At 44.3% G+C, this 19,124-nt stretch overlaps 1 protein-coding gene across 2 annotated transcripts in view; it reads left to right on the top strand.

The window, feature by feature from the left end:
- Window positions 1-17,897, top strand: part of LOC106579838 (PDZ and LIM domain protein 2) — a 57,607-nt gene extending 39,710 nt beyond the window's left edge. Inside the window, exons 7-10 of one of the 2 annotated variants that reach the window (XM_014160100.2) lie at window positions 9,291-9,409; window positions 15,520-15,665; window positions 16,329-16,443; window positions 16,694-17,897. In XM_014160100.2, the coding sequence (XP_014015575.1) occupies window positions 9,291-9,409; window positions 15,520-15,665; window positions 16,329-16,443; window positions 16,694-16,892 (579 nt within the window). In that variant the 3' untranslated portion in view covers window positions 16,893-17,897. Of the gene's footprint in view, window positions 1-9,290; window positions 9,410-15,516; window positions 15,666-16,328; window positions 16,444-16,693 lie in introns of both variants that reach the window. The other variant, XM_014160099.2, reaches the window with a different exon arrangement.
- The last annotated feature ends 1,227 nt before the right edge of the window (window positions 17,898-19,124 follow it).

Genomic DNA, 19,124 nt, shown 5'->3' with positions numbered 1-19,124 from the left:
GAATATCACTAGATGTTGTTCAAGTAGAGTCAAAAAAATGTACTTGGAATTGCTCTCTCTGCTTTCTTTAGCCCGAGAAAATAATATTCAGAAAGCGTATCATATCCAAACAGATTGAGAAGACGTCGTCTGACATGAGCAGAGCTGCTGTTTGGCTTGGCAGGCCTGGGGTGTGCTCTCTGACAGGGGCATGTTCTAGACAGTGTGGGGTGGTGGAGGGAGGTGAGGGGAAGGGGGGATGTTTTCTCTTCTCCACAGAGTGAGGGCTGTGAGAAGACTGAGCCTGGCCTTTTCACGTGGGCCCTGGACATTAAGCTGGTGTCCATTGTGGCAACTCGGCAGACAGCATGCCTCTCCTCATCCCCCACTGATTGATCAGCACCGTTTTTCTTTTCCCTGAAGTGGAAAAACAATTCCGTAAGTAGTTAAGGTAATCGTGTGGGTAACTGCACCTTCATGTATTTGGTCCAGCAGAAACTGACACGTAAGCATATATTCTCCAGTTTACATTTTGTACGTATTATCATCTTCAGATAGCTAGGTGGGAAAACCACATCTCAGTCATAGTAAGTACATTTTTCGTCAAAGTAGCTATCAGCAAAGTCAGTGCTAGGTGGTTGTTTTTTATGCGGGACATCAACTTGAGTTTGGTATAGTGGTTGCCATGGCTCCATTTGTTTGTTGTAGATCATAATTGTTAGGCTGGTACAAATCTAGAGCTGCTGCACTCAGTCATAGACTGTAAATGTCCACCCAGTTAAATACTAGCCATGGGATTAATGAGAGAGGGAGAGCTCTCTCTAATTAGCTTAGTTTAGATAACATAATCACCTCTGACGAGGTGTCCAGAGAAATGAATAATTATTCAACCGACTTCCTAACACATGAGCACGATTCCCAAATCCTAAATTGTTAGGTTTGCAACTTGGCCGTTTTTTCTTCCATGGTGCCTCTCATTGTTATGCAGTGTAAATGAAAGGGTGGATTCTGCCAATAATAAATTAAATGTATCGTGAAGTCCAGCGATTTAACAAAACCATAATGAACTCCAGATGTTTAATGAGTTTGATATGCAGCTCCAGTTGGAGGCTTGTGGGGAATTTAATAGGGATGAAAAATGTGTTGCTCATAGCTCCCTCTAAGGATAAATAAACTCTCTCTCGGCCTGGCATCGGTTTCTCACTGTATCTGTGCCTGTTGGCCGACTGCTGGCTGGATGGGTGGGTGCACTGCCCCCCTTATGAGACCACCTATGATCTCACCATCACATGAGTAGGCTTTGCCTTGACACAGGAGTTTGAAGGGAGCTCAAGTTCTGTGTGAGAAGCTAGCCACAAAGTTTGGGGGCAAAATTAAAGTAATCATCCCCATAAGGACTGATTTATGATCTGAAAGGCCCCTTGTCATCAGGGAGTGTAATGATACTACCTTGATGATGGTAATAGAACAAACGTGCAAAGTACTATAGCTACCACACACAGACAGTTTTTTGGCTGAAAAGATTGCAGTGCCTCACTCAGGTGGGTGTCAGGCTTTCAAGTCCAGCAGCCCTTTAAAAATGTTCTCATTGTGACTAAGAAGGGTTCTGTCAGAACTGATATACTGCAACAGCACAAGTGGATCTGAAGTCAGCTCACAGACATCTCATTGTCTCTAATGTTCATTTGGCCCCTAATCTCCTCCATCTGGTTCCTATTCAGAGCTGTCTGCCAGGCTATGTGAGCCCTGACAAGTGGCAGTGTCGCTGAGTCTGTGGGCCGGGGCCCAGCCCGGCTTGGGGTGGGGTGGCTTCCGGGCAGGCCTGTAATTAGTGCTGACGTAATAGAGATTTACTGTAGGGATCGCTGGCACTTGTAAGCTGTGTTATTGAACACTAATGTATAGCCCATTCCATATTTATCTGTGGGTAGCATTTATGAATGTGTAGCTTATGAATTCTTACTGTACTGTATATGGAGGCTGCTCTATGGGAGTTCAGCGTGGTTGTATCCTGTCAGTGCAACATCTGTAGCAGTGCTGGTATGGGGGTTCAGTGTGTTTTGATAGTGGAGGCCCTATGGTGGCTGTGTTAATGGAATTCACACCCTGCAGTGTCAGAGCACAGCCAGAGTCCACATCCTTCTGAAACGTTCTGAAACACTTTGAACACTGTAAAAGTGAAGTAGTGGAAGCAGTGACTGAGGATAGTCTCAGGTCTTTACAAGAGTCCTCCATGCATGTACACTGCTGGAGAGGAAATACGATACATATCTCTCTGCGCCTTCCCAGGACTCCTGCCATCCCCTGGATGATTGTCCCATATTTATGTTCATGTAAAGTATTTTCATACAGCAGTCCCCAAAATAAAGTGATGTGTGCGTCAGCCTCCCTCTGTCTGCTGGCCCATATGCCCTGTAATTGAAGCTGCAGGGTGGTAATGATGATGAAGATGATGCACAGTGGCTGCGACTGGAGCCAGACCGAGAGCTCCTCCACTCCCAAAATGTAAAAGAGATGCCAATGCCCCCGCGTCTCCCATTGGCCCTGTCTGAAACAGCTGCCCCCGCTTCATTTCTCCATTTCCTGTTTGTTTGTGTCTCCAATCCTAGACTGAGGTGTGTTTTGTGTTGCAGAACTCTGTCCTTTGTGCTCCCTCTTGCTTTTTCTCTCGCTTGTTTTCACTCACTCCATCCTCCTTCCATGCCCTGGAATTGAGATGCAGTATAGCTTGGGTAAGCCATTTCTCTGAGAGCATTTGGGAAAATGTCTTCTCTGTAGTTGATTTGCTTAATCAAGTATGACAGCAGATTTCGGTGGCAAAACAGAAAATAGTAGCAAGGCGAGTGGCATGTGGATTAAATGTTAAGGCCCAATGCAGCCGTGTTTCTCTCAAATCATTTCTGGGTAACAAAGTGCCTGAAGCAAGAATTTTGCTAGGAGTGGTCTGAGTGGGGAGGGGAAAACAGAAAACTAGCTGTTATTGGCAGAGGTTATTTCTCTAACTAATTTACCACCTGGTGACATCACCAGGCAGCCAAAACTCCCATTAAAACAGGCTGACATTTCAAACCGCTCTTACACTAAAAGGGCATTATTATAATTTTAACAATTTCACATTATTCCAACCTCAGTGTGTAAATGTATATAAAACACAGGAAAATCACATTGTTGACTGCACTGGGCCTTTAACTTCAGAGTTGGCTTTGAAGTGTTATTTGTCCTGTGCACACCTCAGGCTTTGTGCAACAGGCAGACAGCGGTGGTCTCTGGTGATTCGGGGCTCGTTAAGAGCTTCTGATTACAGTTCAGAGCAGGTCTATTCTGGGAAGGCCTCCTCCCCTGCCAGCCAGTCAACCAGCCAGCCAGATGAACAAATACTAATTGCCTGTTGATTATATGTTCCCCTCCCTCTTGACATTCCCAACACCATTCACTTTCTCCAAGACACAGCCATTGTGCCCGGCTGGCGGTGCCCCTCTGCCAGTGAGTGGCATCCACAGGGGGCATCGCTGCCATTTGAGATGCCATGGCTGCTTTTGTAAAAGGTCAGGAGCACAGAGGATAATAGAAGTGTTGTTGATGCCCAAACTCCACTGCTTCTCCAAACCAAGCTGCTGAGCCCATCTAAGGTCAACTCAATCACAGCTGTCTGTCTGTTGCTGTTGTTGAGCTTTTTTTCATAATTCCTTCATTCCCCTCAGGCCTCATAGATCACAGCTGTGATTAAAGCACTCAATCACTGGGCTGGCTAAAACATGTCTCTGAAAACATGCCTTCAGTTGTTTACTGATGCTGACAGAAGACTTCATTGAATCTCCGAGAGAATAAAGATGTTGTGAAAGATGCAACCATTTTAGATTTGGACTCTTATTACTTCATTAGCAAGATTTCTAAAATCTACAACTACAGATTGGCCTGAGATGACATGTAGCCATTAGAAAGTATTTCCATAGGAAATGTTCGTCACAAGACTGACATTTTGACTTCTGTAGCTAATCGCAGGAGACGGGAGAGGGTTTCTGCACTTATTCAAAGATGATATGGAGGGAGTGAAAACTAACAGTATCTGGTCCCTGTTTCAGTGCTCACTGATCGTTCCCGGTAAAAGCTTCCTGGCATTGAGCAGTGATCTACCCAAGCCCTGGAAAAGGAAAAGCTGGACTCTTTGAGAGCAGAGCCATTGTTCAAAGAGCTGCTGAATTGGAAGCGGGTGCTGTTGGTTATGGAGACGGTTCCTGGCTCCACCAGTGCCCATGCCTCAGTCAGCCCCAGGCCTGTTCTGGGCCTGGGAGGTGGGGTGGATTGGAGTGGGGTGGAGACACAGTTTTTCCTGGGATGGGCTTCTGAGGGCATTGATGCCAGCTGATGATGAATCTGGACAGGGAGTCCCATCATAAAACTACAGATGATAATACTGGTTAGGAAAGTCTGTAAGCCGTCTTATTCATACCCGCTGTTCACTCCAACTGTATACAATACAGTAGTCATTGAACCACAATAACATCAGCAGTGTGTTTTGGGATGACTTCAGTGTGTTGAAGTATCTCCTCTTTATTCTTCATTCAGCTGCCTTTCTAAACTGAGATTTTTTTTAATGCTTGATCTTTTTTTGTAGCTTATGCTTTTCAACCTTCATTTCACTCTTTATTTAGCTAAATACCCCATAGAAATTAAATATTTTGTTGCGTGTGTCTGAAAGCTGCTTAGAATAGGATCTCAGGTGGTCATGGTTAGATGCAGTGCATAGATCTATAGAAAGTATATTAGTTTGTTGGGATTCCTGACAGTAAAAGTGTCTGGGCTGAGTTATGAGTTGCTCAGAAGTGGACCAGGTGTGCCCTGTGTCCCTGGGGTCAAATTCACTACGAACACACACTGACACAACACAGGAAACGCATAATACCCTTAAACTTGCACACGTGTGCATACCAAACGCACGCATGCATGCGCGCACACACACACACACACTCACACTGTGTACAAAACATAAGGATTACCTTCCTAATATTGAGTTGCACTCCTTTTTGCCCTCAGAACAGCTTCAATTCGTCTGGGCATGGACTCTACAAGGTGTCAAGCGTTCTTACAGGGATGCTGGCCCATGTTGACTCCAATGCTTCCCACGGTTGTGTCAAGTTGGCTGGATGTCCTTTGGGTGGTGGACCATTTTTTGATACACACAGGAAACTTGAGTGTGAAACCCAGCAGCGTTGCAGTTCTTGACACTCAAACCAGTGCGACTGGACCCTACTATCATACCCTGTTCAAAGGCACTTAAATATTTTGTCTTGCCCATTCACTCTCTGAATGGCACGCATACACAATCCATGTATCAATTGTCTCGAGACTTAAAAATCCTTCTTTAACCTGTCTCCTCCCCTTTGTCTACACTGATTTTGAAGTGGATTTAACAAGTGACATCAATAAGGGATCATAACTTTCACCTGGCCAGTCTGTTATGGAAAAAGCAGGTGTTCCTAATTAAAAAAAATAGATATATTTTTTAAACTCGGTGTATATATCCAATCAGTCCCATGGTTTCAGGATCTCTAAGGCTCTACTGCTTGGCTGGCACCAATGTTACTCTAGCTCCCTCTTGGGGTCAAATAGAAGCAGTAACTTCTCGTAATAGCAGTGAGCAGTTTAGGTAATTCAAGTAGGAAGCATTGTCACTAAACCATTGTACTCCCAGGTAAATAAAGTTGATGAAGTTTGGCATTTGCTCTTTCCCGTCAGAATATAATGGTTCATAACTGCCTTGCCTAATTGTGTGAACTGTCGGACATCTGGGGTCCACGATGGAAGTATATGTTGGCTCTCCCCTTCTCTTCAAACGAACAAGAGGGCCAAAGCCAAACATCTGTTACCATGCAAACAGCATCTCTGTCATCAGTCCTGGGGGCTGAGTCCCAACTGAGATATAAATAGCAATCAAGAGCTAACAAGGTTGACGCAGGCAGCCTACACATGGAGTTAGGGCTGGGAGATAAATGTGAGATTGATTAGGAGGGACAAGTTAGTAAGAGGACAGGAATGCTGGGTGTGTCTCATGATCACTCCATAGAAACCTGCAGTATGGGAGGAGCAGGAGCAAAACCATGACAAATCAGAGCATGTATTAGCACCAGTCATGATGACTGGGACAACCCTTTCTTATGGGCACCAGAATTAGAGTGGAGGGGAAAAAACACGCTCCTGCTGTTGGGAGATGTTTGAGTTTGTACGGTCTTAACTCTACATATTTAGGAAGTGAAGGCTTATAGGTGTGTTTCTATTCTCAACATCTGGGATTTATTCAGTAGGGTGAAACATTACAGATACTGTAGAACAAAAATTATTAGAGCTAACATAAATCACAGTTCTACAACTAAAGCTTCAAGTTCCTTGATGACCGCAACAGCACCACCTCAGGAGGCTGAAGACATTTGTCTTGGCCTCTAAGACAGTCATGAACTTCTATGGCTGCACCATTGAGAGCATCCTGTCAGGCTGTAGCACCACCTGGTACGGCAATTGCACTGTCCGCAACCACAGGGCTCTCCAGAGGGTGACGCGGTCAGCCCAACGCTTCACTGGGGTCACACTGCCTGCCCTCCAGGACATCTACAGCTTCTGGTGTCACAAGGCCAAGAAGATCATCAAGGACCTCAGCCACCCGAGCCACAGCCTGTTCACTCTGTTGCCATCTAGAAGGTGGAGCCGGTACAGGTGCAACAAAGCTGGGACTGAGAGACCGATAGAGGCTGTTTATCTCCAGGCTATCAGACTGTTAAACATTCACCACTAGCTGGCCTCCACCCAATACCCTGCGTTGAACCATAGACACTGTCACTAGCCAGCTACCCCCCCGATACTCTACTCTGCACCTTAGAGACTGCTGCCCTATCTATAGTGCAATCGGAAAGTATTCAGATCCCTTGACTTTTTCCACATTTTGTTACGTTACAGCCTTATTCTAAAATGGATTAAATTGGTTTTTTTCCCCTTAGTGCTGCAGATATGGTTGTCCTTCTGGAAGTTTCTCCCATCTCCACAGAGGAACTCTGGCGCTCTCCGTGACCATCGGGTTCTTTGTCACCTCCCTGGCCAACGCCCTTCTTCCCTGATTGATCGGTTTGGCCGAGCGGCCAGCTCTAGGAAGAGTCTTGTTGGTTCCATACTTCTTCCATTTAAGAATGATGGAAACCACTATGTTCTTGGGTACCTTCAATGCTGCAGAATTCTTTTTGCTACCCTTTCCCAGATCTGTACCTCGACACAATCCCGTCTCAGCTCTACGGACAGTTCCTTCGACCTCATGGCTTGGTTTTTGCTCTGACATGCACTTTCAACTGTGGGACCTTATACAGACAGGTGTGTGCCTTTCCAAATCATGTCCAATCAATTGAATGTACCTCAGGTGGACTCCAGTCCAGTTGTAGAAACATCTCAATTGTGATCAATGGAAACGGGATGCACCTGAGCTCAATTTCGAGTCTTGTAGCAAAGGGTCTGAATACTTATGTAAATAAGGTGTTTCTGCAAACATTTCTAGAAACCTGTTTTTGCATCTCGTTATGGGGTGTTGTGTGTAGATTGAGGGGTGGGGGGGACGATTTTAATACATTTTAGAATAAGGCTGTAATGTAACAATGTGGAAAGTCAAGGGGTCTGAATACTTTCCGAATGCACTGTACATAGTCATTAAACACTGGTAACTTTTTAACAGAGATTACATACTGTTTTACCCACTTATGTATATACTGTGTTCTAGTCATGGCTTATCCTTCCTATATAACTACTGCTGTACACCTTTTCTTTACACACCATTATATATACAGTGCCCTCTGTAATTATTAGGACTGAAGCATTTTTTTTCTTTGGCTCTACCCTTCAAAAGTTTGGATTTGAAATTTAAAAAAAAATTACTATGGGGTTAAAGTCAGCTTTAATTTGAGGGTGTTTTCATCCGTATCGGGTGAACCGTTTAGAAATCAGGCTTTGACTACAAATTTGTTGGACGCATTTGCTCTTTGTTTTGGTTGTTTCAGATTATTTTGTAAATAAGAATATAATTTGTGTTTTTTTTTAACACTTCTACATTGTGGATGCTACCTTGATTACGGATAATCCTGAATGAATTGGGAATAACGAGTGAGAAAGTTAGACACACACATATCATACCCCCAAGACATGCTAACCTCTCACCATTTAAATAACAGGGGATGTAAGCATTTTTTGGGGGGGATGATACGTGTGTTTCACTTTCTCACTCATCTTTATTCATTCAGGATTATTTGTAATCATGGTAGCATCAACATTCATGTAGAAATGTTTACGATTAAAGTGACTCCAAAATAACACAAGATTTACCATTAATTTCTATTTGGCAGAAAATCATCTGAAACACAACCAAAACAAACAGTAAATACATCCGACAAGTGTATAGCGTCACAAGCTTGACGTGGTCATTGTGTGCTGTGAATATGGGACCAAAAACTGGGGACTACAGTATGTTTCACTCGATGTGGATGAAAATACCATCCAATTAAAGCTGACAGTCTGCACTTTAACGTCATAGTCATTGTTTGATTTCAAATCCAAACTTTTGAAGGTTAGAGCCAAAAGAAGAAAAAATGCTTTACTGTCCCAATAATTAGAGGGCACTGTATATTTATATTCCGCAATCTGACATTGCTCATTCTGATATTTCTTTCTTTTAACTTTTTGGATAATGTGTTTTTTTGTTTTGCTAGGTATTATTGTAATACTGCAATAACATCTGCTAATCTGTGTACGCAATCAATAAATGTTGATTTGAGTTGACTGATAATCATATCTGTTCCACACAAGACATTTCTATCTGAATGCTCTAAGGGGACCCACCTGAACAGGTCGTTTCTGGTACCTGTTCACATAGAGCCCTCCGTCTGTGACCTTGACTGGCCCTATTCATGTGTACGGCTTTTTTTTCTCTCTCTCTCTCGTTATGCTGGTGCTTTCTCAGTTTAGAACATTCTCTTCAATGCCAATCCGCCCTTGATGACGCAAACATTAATACAATTCCTGGCATTCAAATGAACATAGATCTTATTTTTGTCTTTTTTTTGTTGTTGTCGGACTGCTTTATGGCTATATTCCATCACATGGTTCTTTTCTCATGGTCTCATCAGATTGCTCAACTTTTAAACTCATTCCACTCTATAAACTCATTCTACTCTATAAAGTATATGTCTGGGTTTCAGCATCTACAGGTGGTTTGGCTGAACAGAAGATGCCCCATGCACATCCGACCAGTCTGACGTCCTGTTAATCTCGCTCTGTCTCCCCAGGAGTTCTCCTCTTCGGACTTCAGGAGTAACTCTGTGTCCAGTCGAACGCCCACCCCTCCAGGATGCTACTCGCCCCACAGCCCTGTCGACTGCGAGCTGTCGGTCTCCCCTAGGCGCAGGTAAGAACACTCTCTCTCTCACCCATCAGCTCCTCTACAGATCTACCATGCTGAACACTACACATATAACAACTCTGTCGAACTACAAATAATTACGACTAAGGGTAAATCAAACTCCTATAGCAATAAAGTGGAACATGTAAAAGACTGCACGTAGCTAATCACAAAAGATGTGGCTGATATTTGCAGCAAATGTTCTCTTGGCACTACAAGTCGGACTCTTTCAATGTGTGTTGGAGGATTCAACTGTGAAATAACCCTGACTTTATCAAATTCACGTAAGATTGTACGTTACGCTGAGAGTCATTGCTCCCACAGTGCTATTTACTCAACGGTGAAGAAGACCAGCTAGAGGAAAGTAGAGATTCTTCAAACCGGTTCAACTGTTTCTAACAACCTCTCAGGTCATCTGTTTTAGCCATACTCAGTGTTCCTTACTCCTGGAGAGGTTGGAGTGTGTCTGTGTGCAGTTCTTTAGGAACCTTTTCTATTCTGCTGTGTTTACTTTGGCTTATTTCCTCTGGCTGCTCCGGCTGGCCCTGTAATGTGACGTGTCAGGATATCAATCAAATCAAACTTTATTTGTCACATGCGCCGAATACAACAAGTGTAGACTTTACCGTGAAATGCTTACTTACAAGCCCTTAACCAACAGTGCAGTTCAAGAAGAAGAAAATATTTACCAAGTAGACTAAAATAAAAAGTAACTCAATAACGAGGCTATATACGGGGGGCACCGGCACCGAGTCAGTGTGCGGGGGTACAGGCTAGTTGAGGTAATCTGTACATGTAGGTGGGGGTGAAGTGACTATGCATAGGTAACAAACAAACAGCGAGTAGCAGCAGTGTACAAAAGGGGGGGGGGGGTCAATGTAAATTGTTCGGTGGCGATTTTATGAATTGTTCAACAGTCTTATGGCTTGGGGGTAGAAGCTGTTGAGTTCTAGACTTGGCACTCTGGTACCGCTTGCCGTGCGGGAGCAGAGAAAACCGTCTAACTTGGGTGGCTGGAGTCTCTAACAGTTTTATGGGCTTTCCTCTGACACCGCCAATGATATAGGTCCTGGATGGCAGGGAGCTTGGCCCCAGTGATGTACTGGGCCGTTCGCACTACCCTCTGTAGTGCCTTACGGTCAGATGCTGAGCAGTTGCCATACCAGGCAGTGATGCAAACGGTCAGGATGCTCTCGATGGTGCAGCTGTAGAACCTTTTGAGGATCTGGGGACCCATGCCAAATCTTTTCAGTCTCCTGAGGGGGAAAAGGTTTTGTTGTGCCCTCTTCACGACTGTCTTGGTATGTTTGGACCATGATAGTTCGTTGGTGATGTGGACACCAAGGAACTTGAATCTCTCGACCCGCTCCACTACAGTCCCCTCGATGTTAATGGGGGCCTGTTCGGCCTGCCTTTTCCTGTAGTCCACAATCAGCTCCTTTTTGTCTTGCTCACATTGAGGGAGAGGTTGTTGTCCTGGCATCACACTGCCAGTTCTCTGAACTCATCCCTATAGGCCGTCTCATCGTTGTTGGTGATCAGGCCTACCACTGTTGTGTCGTCAGCAAACTTAATGATGGTGTTGGAGTCGTGTTTGGCCACGCAGTCGTGGGTGAACAGGGAGTACAGGAGGGGACTAAGTACACACCCCTGAAGAGCCCCAGTGTTAAGGATCAGCGTGGCAGATGTGTTGTTGCCTACTCTTACCACCTGGGGGTGGTCCGTCAGGAAGTCCAGGATCCAGTTGCAGAGGAAGGTGTTTAGTCCCAGAGTCCTTCGCTTAGTGATGAGCTTCGTGGGCACTATGGTGTTGAACACTGAGCTGTGGTCAATGAACAGCATTCTCACATAGGTGTTCCTTTTGACCAGGTGAGAAAGCGAAGTGTGGATTGTGATTGTGTCATCTGTGGATCTTTTGGGGCGGTATGTGAATTGGAGTGGGTCTAGGGTGTCCGGGAAGATTCTGTTGATGTGAGCCATGACCAGCCTTTCAAGCACTTCATGGCAACCGACGTGGGTGCCATGGTTCGATAATCATTTAGGCAGGTTACCTTCGCTTCCTTGGGCACAGGGACTAGGGTGGTCTGCTTGAAACATGTAGGTATTAGACTCGGTCAGGGAGAGTTGGTCCGCACATGCTTTGAGTACACGTCCTGTTAATCCATCTTGCCCAGTGGCTTTGTGAATGTTGACCTGTTTTAAAGGTTTTGTTCACAGCGGTTACCAAGAGCGTTATCACACAGTCATCCAGAACAGCTGGTGCTCTCGTGCATGCTTCAGTGTTGCTTGGCTCAAAGCGAGCATAAAAGGCATTTAGCTCGTCTGGTAGGCTCACGTCACTGGCCAGCTCACGTCTGGGTTTCCCTTTGAAGTCAGTAATAGTTTTCAAGCCCTGCCACATCCGATGAACGTCAGAGCTGGTATAGTAGGATTCAATCTTAATCCTGTATTGACGCTTTGCTTATTTGATGGTTCGTCTGAGGGTATAGCGGGATTTCTTATCGGCGTCCGGATTAGTCTCCGGCTCCTTGACGGCGGCAGCTCTAGCCTTTAGCTCGATGCGGATGTTGTCTGTAATCCATGGCTTCTGGTTGGGATATGTACGTACAGTCACTGAGGATGACGTCATCGACGCACTTATTGATGAAGCCGATGACTGAGGTGTATTCCTCAATGCCATTGGATGAATCCCGGAACATATTCCAGTCTGTGTTAGTAAAACAGTCCTGTAGTGTAGCATCCACGTCATCTGACCACTTCCGTATTGAGCGAGTCACTGGTACTTCCTGCTTTAGTTTTTGTTTGTAAGCAGGAATCAGGAGGATATAATTGTGGTCAAATTTGCCAAATGGAGGGCGGGGGAGAGCTTTGTATACAGCTCTGTGTGTGGAGTAAAGGTGGTCTAGGATTTCTTTTTTTCCCCCCTGGTTGCACATGTGACAAGCTGGTAAAACTGATGTAAACATCAGACCCAGCTCTTACTATTATCCCCCAAAATGTCTTATTTCACTTCTTCCCCTAATTGGCCCCCCACTCTGTAGTCCCCAGCCTACACACCAAGCCTCTCCCCCCTCCCACTCAGCCAATCACAGGCTTAGAGACACCCCCTGAGACGACTCTTTCCTCTCCGGTCCAATGAGTGGCAGTCAAAAGGCACAGCTTTTAGTCCGAAACTCGCTCTTCTCCTGTGTCTGGTCTGGTGTAGATAAAGGTGTGTGCCTTTGTGCTTGCTGGGTTACCACAGCTTAGGATAGGCGTGCAGCCAGGAACAACTTTATCCGAAAGCAAAGATTAGCTAGTTGTAAAGGAATTCTCCTCTCTTTGTTCCCACATTGTTTCTGAGGTGAGTTGTCAGATTTTTTTAATTGTATTTGGTCATGAGTTTAGGGAACACTGGCTTTGATTTAGTATGCGTTTTTAAATGATAGGAAGCAATGTAAACAACACCAACACTCTTATTGTTCTCACATTGGAGAATGCTGTTGGAGCTGACAGCATCTGTTTTGACTGAGGATTCTTTACCGACCTGTAATCAGGATTTCTCTGTGGCTGTGGAAACATGAAAAGGCGGCTTTTTCCATGAACCCATTTCTAGAGCGGTTTCTTAAATGCATTCAAACTGCTGTGAAAACTTGCAGTACTACATGAAAGCTAGCTGACAATATTATTTTCAAGAGTATGAGTATGCATACATGCATTATGATATAGATTAGGCATGTTTCCACTTTCCTCAAGTTATGGCTTTTTATCTAACTGATCTCCCTCGATATTGTATTTTGCCATTCGCTGTTCTGATGTGCTATGCATTTGTGCTCTTAGTACATTTGATCCAGTATTTCCATTGGTTTGAAGATGTAATGTCAATAATAAGGGAAATAGTTTGAGCAGGGTGGAGTGTAGCATGAGTTGGACTTGGAGGGTGTGTTTTGGGAGTCTGTTTTCAATTTGAACCATGTTTTGTGATGTAAAGGGTCTGAGCATTGGGTTCACTTGGAGATTTATTGTCTCGTTGTTTTGCCTTCTCCTGTTTCAGCCATGTTACATCACTGGGAACTAAGTTCCAAATGCTGATGAAAGGCAGGCACAAACTCCAGTCCACACACATACATTAAATGTTATGAAATAATCTCTCAATTTTGATAGTGCCCCAAACAGGCTTAGCCATGTGAATGATAATTACTTTCCATGGTATTTTCATAGATTTGACCAGCATAGGAGAACGTTATATGGTCAATATTTTGGCAGATACACTGTAACCTGGCATATGATAACAGAACGCTAGATCCAGCTGATATGAGTTGGTTGACATCTACTGACAGCTTAGCAGGGATGTTCTGCTCAATTGGCTGCAGGTGAATGGCAACACACTGCACCTGGGGACTGAAGGTCTGTCTGACCGGTTTTCACTTTTCACACAACCTGACTGACTGAAAGGCTCCCTCCAGGCAAACAATGTTGACTAGAGCATTGTGTTCGTGTGTACATTTGACTGTCATCTTTCGGTCCATTTCTTATTTTTTCTCAGTTGACAGGCGGTGACAAAGATAACAATGGCAACCACACACAGTTACTATGGATTGAACAATAAAGTGAACCACTTTTCCGTTCCACCACCCTAGTGGCTAAGAATGTGCTGCTCATAAACCTGTAAGTGCAGTGCTACTGTGCTGCTGCTAATCCGCTAATTAGCTAGGCATCAGAGAAACTACCCTGGGGTGTCAACTCGCTGTAGACTATTTCCCACCACAAGCACTCCTATTGGTCCAAAGTAGCCACACCATGAATTGTTCTCTTGCCTCAAATCTAAAAGGTGTCCCATTTGGCTCTAGTGGGTCATACATATAGTGATTATGTGAGAAGGAGGGATAGTGGTACATGATAGGAATATCACATCTCTGTGATTTAAAAAAGAAAAAAAGTTTATTTTTTTCATCCAGAAATGCCTGGAATCAAACAGCAGGATTGCCCACTTTTATTTGGCCAATCATGGCTGCTGTGGTGGTGGGTATCAGGAAAGGTTTAGCCACAGTGCTACTTTACTAGAAATAACATTGGCTTTCTAAAGGCAGCCATTCACTGGAATGCCCTCACCTCAATAGCCAAACACTACACCAATAATGTATGCTAGTTAGTTGATAACATGGCATCTTCTAAATTATTATGTCTTCAGCAGGTCATGCTGTAAGCAGATGGGAAGGTGATACAATTCCGTTGTGAGTGTATGGGCTGAGATTAGAGGCTGGGTTGGCGACTTGCCTGCAGTATGCAATGTAGACTTTGGGCTTGAAGGTCAGTCACAAAGCTGACTGCTGCCACTGTCTTAATTTCCTCTGGGGTTGTTCCAACTCAAAAAGCACAAAGAGGATTTCGACACCCACCAGCTCAGATTGTTCTGAAGTCTTTTATTTTAGAAACAAATAAGATTAGCATTCCTGCAACATTATTTTTTTTAAATATAATTGGATCTCTGAAGTTAAGCTAATTGAGTGCACCCAAATGTGCTATTTTTAATAATAGGATTCATATCATATTCAGTAAATATAATACCTAAGATCTGATTTGGACCAAACTTTATTTCTAACAATGAGTTTGACAGGAGTCCAAGGGAATGGTGAAAAGCCACCCACACACCCCCCATACCAATCCCACCTCAACAATGAGTATATAGTATCAGTTCTCTGTTTGCCAAGTTGTATGGAGCAGCTGCTCGGAGTATTGTTTCTTAATCCTATGTATGTAATGTATTCCCAGTGAATTTGGCTATGCCCCGCCCCCTGTTCAGAGAAATTAGTCATTGAAGTTTTTAGGTGTATGTCCCATCCTACATCCTGGTATTACCAGGTGCTAACGATGGCGGGTGTCATGGCTTGCTGAAATGACATGGAACGACCTTCTGGATTATCTTAAACCAACCACACATACATCCTCCACAATGGACCTTAAACATATAAGGACATGATTACGCCATCGACTTTACACAGAATGTACGTATGTAGCTACATAGATGGGACAGATTGTACATGGAACGTACATAGACATGGATTGGCTGAATAGTCTATTGGAGTGGTTACGTAATAGGTAATGGCTACATCCCCTCTCTTTCTCTCCCACAGCAGTTCCAGCTCTGACTTTACCATGCAGAGGTTTGACCGGGATTCAGAGGTCTACAAGATGATCCAGGAGAACAAGGAGTCTCGCACGGCCCCTCGACAGTCCAACACCTTCCGCATGCTGCAGGAGGTTCTGGAGGCCGATGAGAAGGGTGAGCAGAGCTTCCCATAAACGCACTCGTCATCACTCGGTCTCTGCGTCAGGCTGCATTTCTGTTGTAATAAAGAACTGTGTGGGACGGACTGGAGCCATAAGTGTTTTGCTTTCATCTCCGTCTCGTTTGAGACCTATTTGATGGGCCTACTGGATGTCAACTCCGTGGTGGAAAGAGGTCATTATGAATTGTTTCATCAAACTTTTATTCTGTCTGGCTACTAAGACAGTTATTTGATATCGATAGATGCATCTGGCCATAACCTAGCCCAGAGCTGACTTAGAGCATTGTTTTCGATGGAGAGCAGTGTGAGTGTTGTTTTTTTACTTTGCTTAGAGGACTGGCAAAGAAAACAAGCGGAGCTGGTAATAAGAGTTTTATGAAGCGATAACGACCAGCGTGTGGCCCCGTTTCACACCGGGTCATAATCTAGTGGTGTTCAGACAAGCAGTGTCTCCTACCAGATGGACAGACCTGACACAAGGCACTAAAGAAGAAAAAGTGATGTGATAAACAGGCTGACAGAGGCATAACTCTGCCTTCATTCCCTGCTGTGTGTGTGTGTGTGTGTGTGTGTGTGTGTGTGTGTGTGTGTGTGTGTGTGAATCCATCTGCTATTTGCTCTGACTGACTGGGCTCTACTTTGTTGTTGTTATGCAGAGGCAGCCGTGCGGTTCCCAGGGCTCTCCCCCAAACCCACCCCCTCAAAACCCACATCTCCCGGGGGTGGAGTCCCCAAGTACCACACCTGTGAGAAGTGTGGCACCAGCATTGTGTAAGAGTCCATAATGACACGTCACCTCTTTCCACAGGAGTAACTTGAAGTGTCATTGCGTAATAGATTAATAAGCAGCTGACGAATACAAGCTCTGACAATGATAACTTGCCCTAAGGTGCAGGATGTTCCTCATAAACACAAAGGAACTGAATTAACGAGTGTTCCCACAGTGTTTGTGTACATTATGTAGAAAGATTAAAAGATTCAGAAACAATGTTTGTTTATGACTGTGTCCATCTCTCTGCAGTACACAGGCGGTACGCATCATGGACGACCGCTTCCGCCACCCAGAGTGCTACACCTGTTCTACACCAGAGTGCGGTCTCAACCTGAAGATGCGAGGTCACTTCTGGGTGGGAGAGGAGATGTTCTGTGAGAAGCATGCCCACGAGAATTACCAGGGCCTGGGCACTGCCCCACGTGTCACCATCTCGCCCCGCCACTGAGGCTCCGTGACACCCAGCTTCCCCTCCCCTGGACCTCTGAGGGCTGGCACCCCACCTCTACTGACTCACAGCGATAGACCATGGGCTAGGGAACAGGAGTGGGAGGGCCAACACTTCAGATGTTGCGGCATTTCTATAGCATTTAACTATACTCTGCAGTTATAGCATTCAGTTACTTACCTTTCCTGTAATTGGATGAGGTTTGGATGGAACATTCTTTTCCCAGGCCCTCCTGGTTTAGGTTTATTGTTAGCTCTAATGTACAGCTGTATCTTATTCAGACCACTTAGTAGGTTACGCCTACCACATTTACACCAACCTATTACACAACAGGACTGGTTTCCTGCTGGTGTATGGATCAGATCAATGATGGAGCGCAACATTTAATCCTTTAAATCACATTGAATCTCCTGCTGACCCATTCAGAACAATGGAAACCAACTCTTCATTTGAATTACATGGTATCTGAAAAACAAAAGACAAACTACGAAGGGGGAAATTTCATCTACATCAAAGTTTGCACTGTAGTTGTGTGTTTCAACTTGAGCAAGAGTTCTGATAATTCCTTTTTGATGTGATGGTTTAATAAGTGCCTGAATTGCTGCCATTTCCCCTGCTACTGGTTTCACTATTGAAAGGTTTTAGTGGATTCATCTCTCCAGCCAGAAGCCTGTTTGTTTTCCTTTTGCGATTCAGTTGGAATGATAAAATAAATACTTGCTTTCTTATTGCTATTTGTTGGATAAGGGAATATAAAGATATGTGATATATATAATGAAAAAATTTGTAAATGTTTCTTTGATAGAACAATATACAGTAAGTACCATATTATAGGACGTCTAATGGCATGTGTGGGCACAGGGTTGCATGACTTGTATATCTTTTTTTAGTGTGAAGAGGTTTGGTGATGCTATTACTGTATATTCTGTTTCTTCACAGCAGCACCCAGAGAGCAACACCAGAATGTTATTTTCATGTCACAGTTAATAAAAACACATCAAATTACGGTTGCTCTTTTTTTTAAATATATATGCATACACTGAGTATACAAACATTAAGAACACCTGCTCTTTCCATGGCATAGACTGACCTGTTGAATCCAGGTGAATGCTATGATCCCTTATTGATATCACTTGTTAAATCTACTTCAATCAGATGAAGGGGAGGAAACTGGTTAAAGAAGGATTTTGAAGCCTTGAGACAGTTGACACCGTATGTATGCCGTTCAGAGGATGAGTGGGAAATACAAAAGATTTAAGTGCCTTTGAACAGGGTATGGTAGTAGGGGCCAGGCACACCGGTTTGTGTGTCAAGAACTGCAACACTGCTGGGTTTTTCATGCTCCATTTCTCGTGTGTATCAAGAATGGTCCACCACCCAAAGGACATCCAGCTCACTTGACACACCGATGAAAAGCGTATGAGTCAACATGGCCCAGCATCCCTATGGGATGCTTTTGACACCTTTGTCGAGTCCATGCCCCGACGAATTGAAGTTGTTCTGAGAGTGAGAGGGGGGCTGCAACTCAATATTAGGAAGGTGTCCTAATGTTTGGTATAGAGTGTGTGTGTGTATATATACAGTACCAGTCGAAAGTTTGGACACCAACTCCAAGGATTTTTCTTTCTTTTGACTATTTTCTACATTGTAGAATAATGGTGAAGACAACTATGAAATAACACATACGGAATCATGTAGCAACCAAAAAAGTGTTAAGCAAATCCAAATATATTTTCAATTCTTCAGAGTAACCACCCTTTGCCTTGATGACAGCTTTGCGCACTCTTGGCATTCTCTCAACCAGCTTCACCTGGAATGCTTTTCCAACGGTCTTGAAGGAGTTCCCATACATGTTGAGCACTTGTTGGCTGCTTTTCCTTCACACTGCGGTCCAACTCATCCCAAACCATCTCAATTGGGTTGAGGTCGGGTGATTGTGGAGGCCAGGTCATCTGATACAGCACTCCATCACTCTCCTTGGTCAAATGGCACTGGAGGTGTGTTTTGGGTTATTGTCCTGTTTAAAAATAAATGATAGTCCCAACTAAGCGCAAATCAGACTGGATGGCTTTTCGCTGCGGTGGTAGACATGCTGGTTAAGTGTGCCTTGAATTCCAAATAAATCACAGGCAGTGTCACCAGCAAAGCACCATCACACCACCAATCATGCTTCACGGTGGGAACCACACGCGTGGAGATAATCCGTTCACCTACTCTACGTCTCACAAAGGC

This window comes from Salmo salar, chromosome ssa20, assembly GCF_905237065.1.
Source record: "Salmo salar chromosome ssa20, Ssal_v3.1, whole genome shotgun sequence".
Classification (NCBI taxonomy): domain Eukaryota; kingdom Metazoa; phylum Chordata; class Actinopteri; order Salmoniformes; family Salmonidae; genus Salmo; species Salmo salar.
Note: the sequence above shows the minus strand (reverse complement) of the source record. Positions and strands in the feature narration are given on the sequence as shown.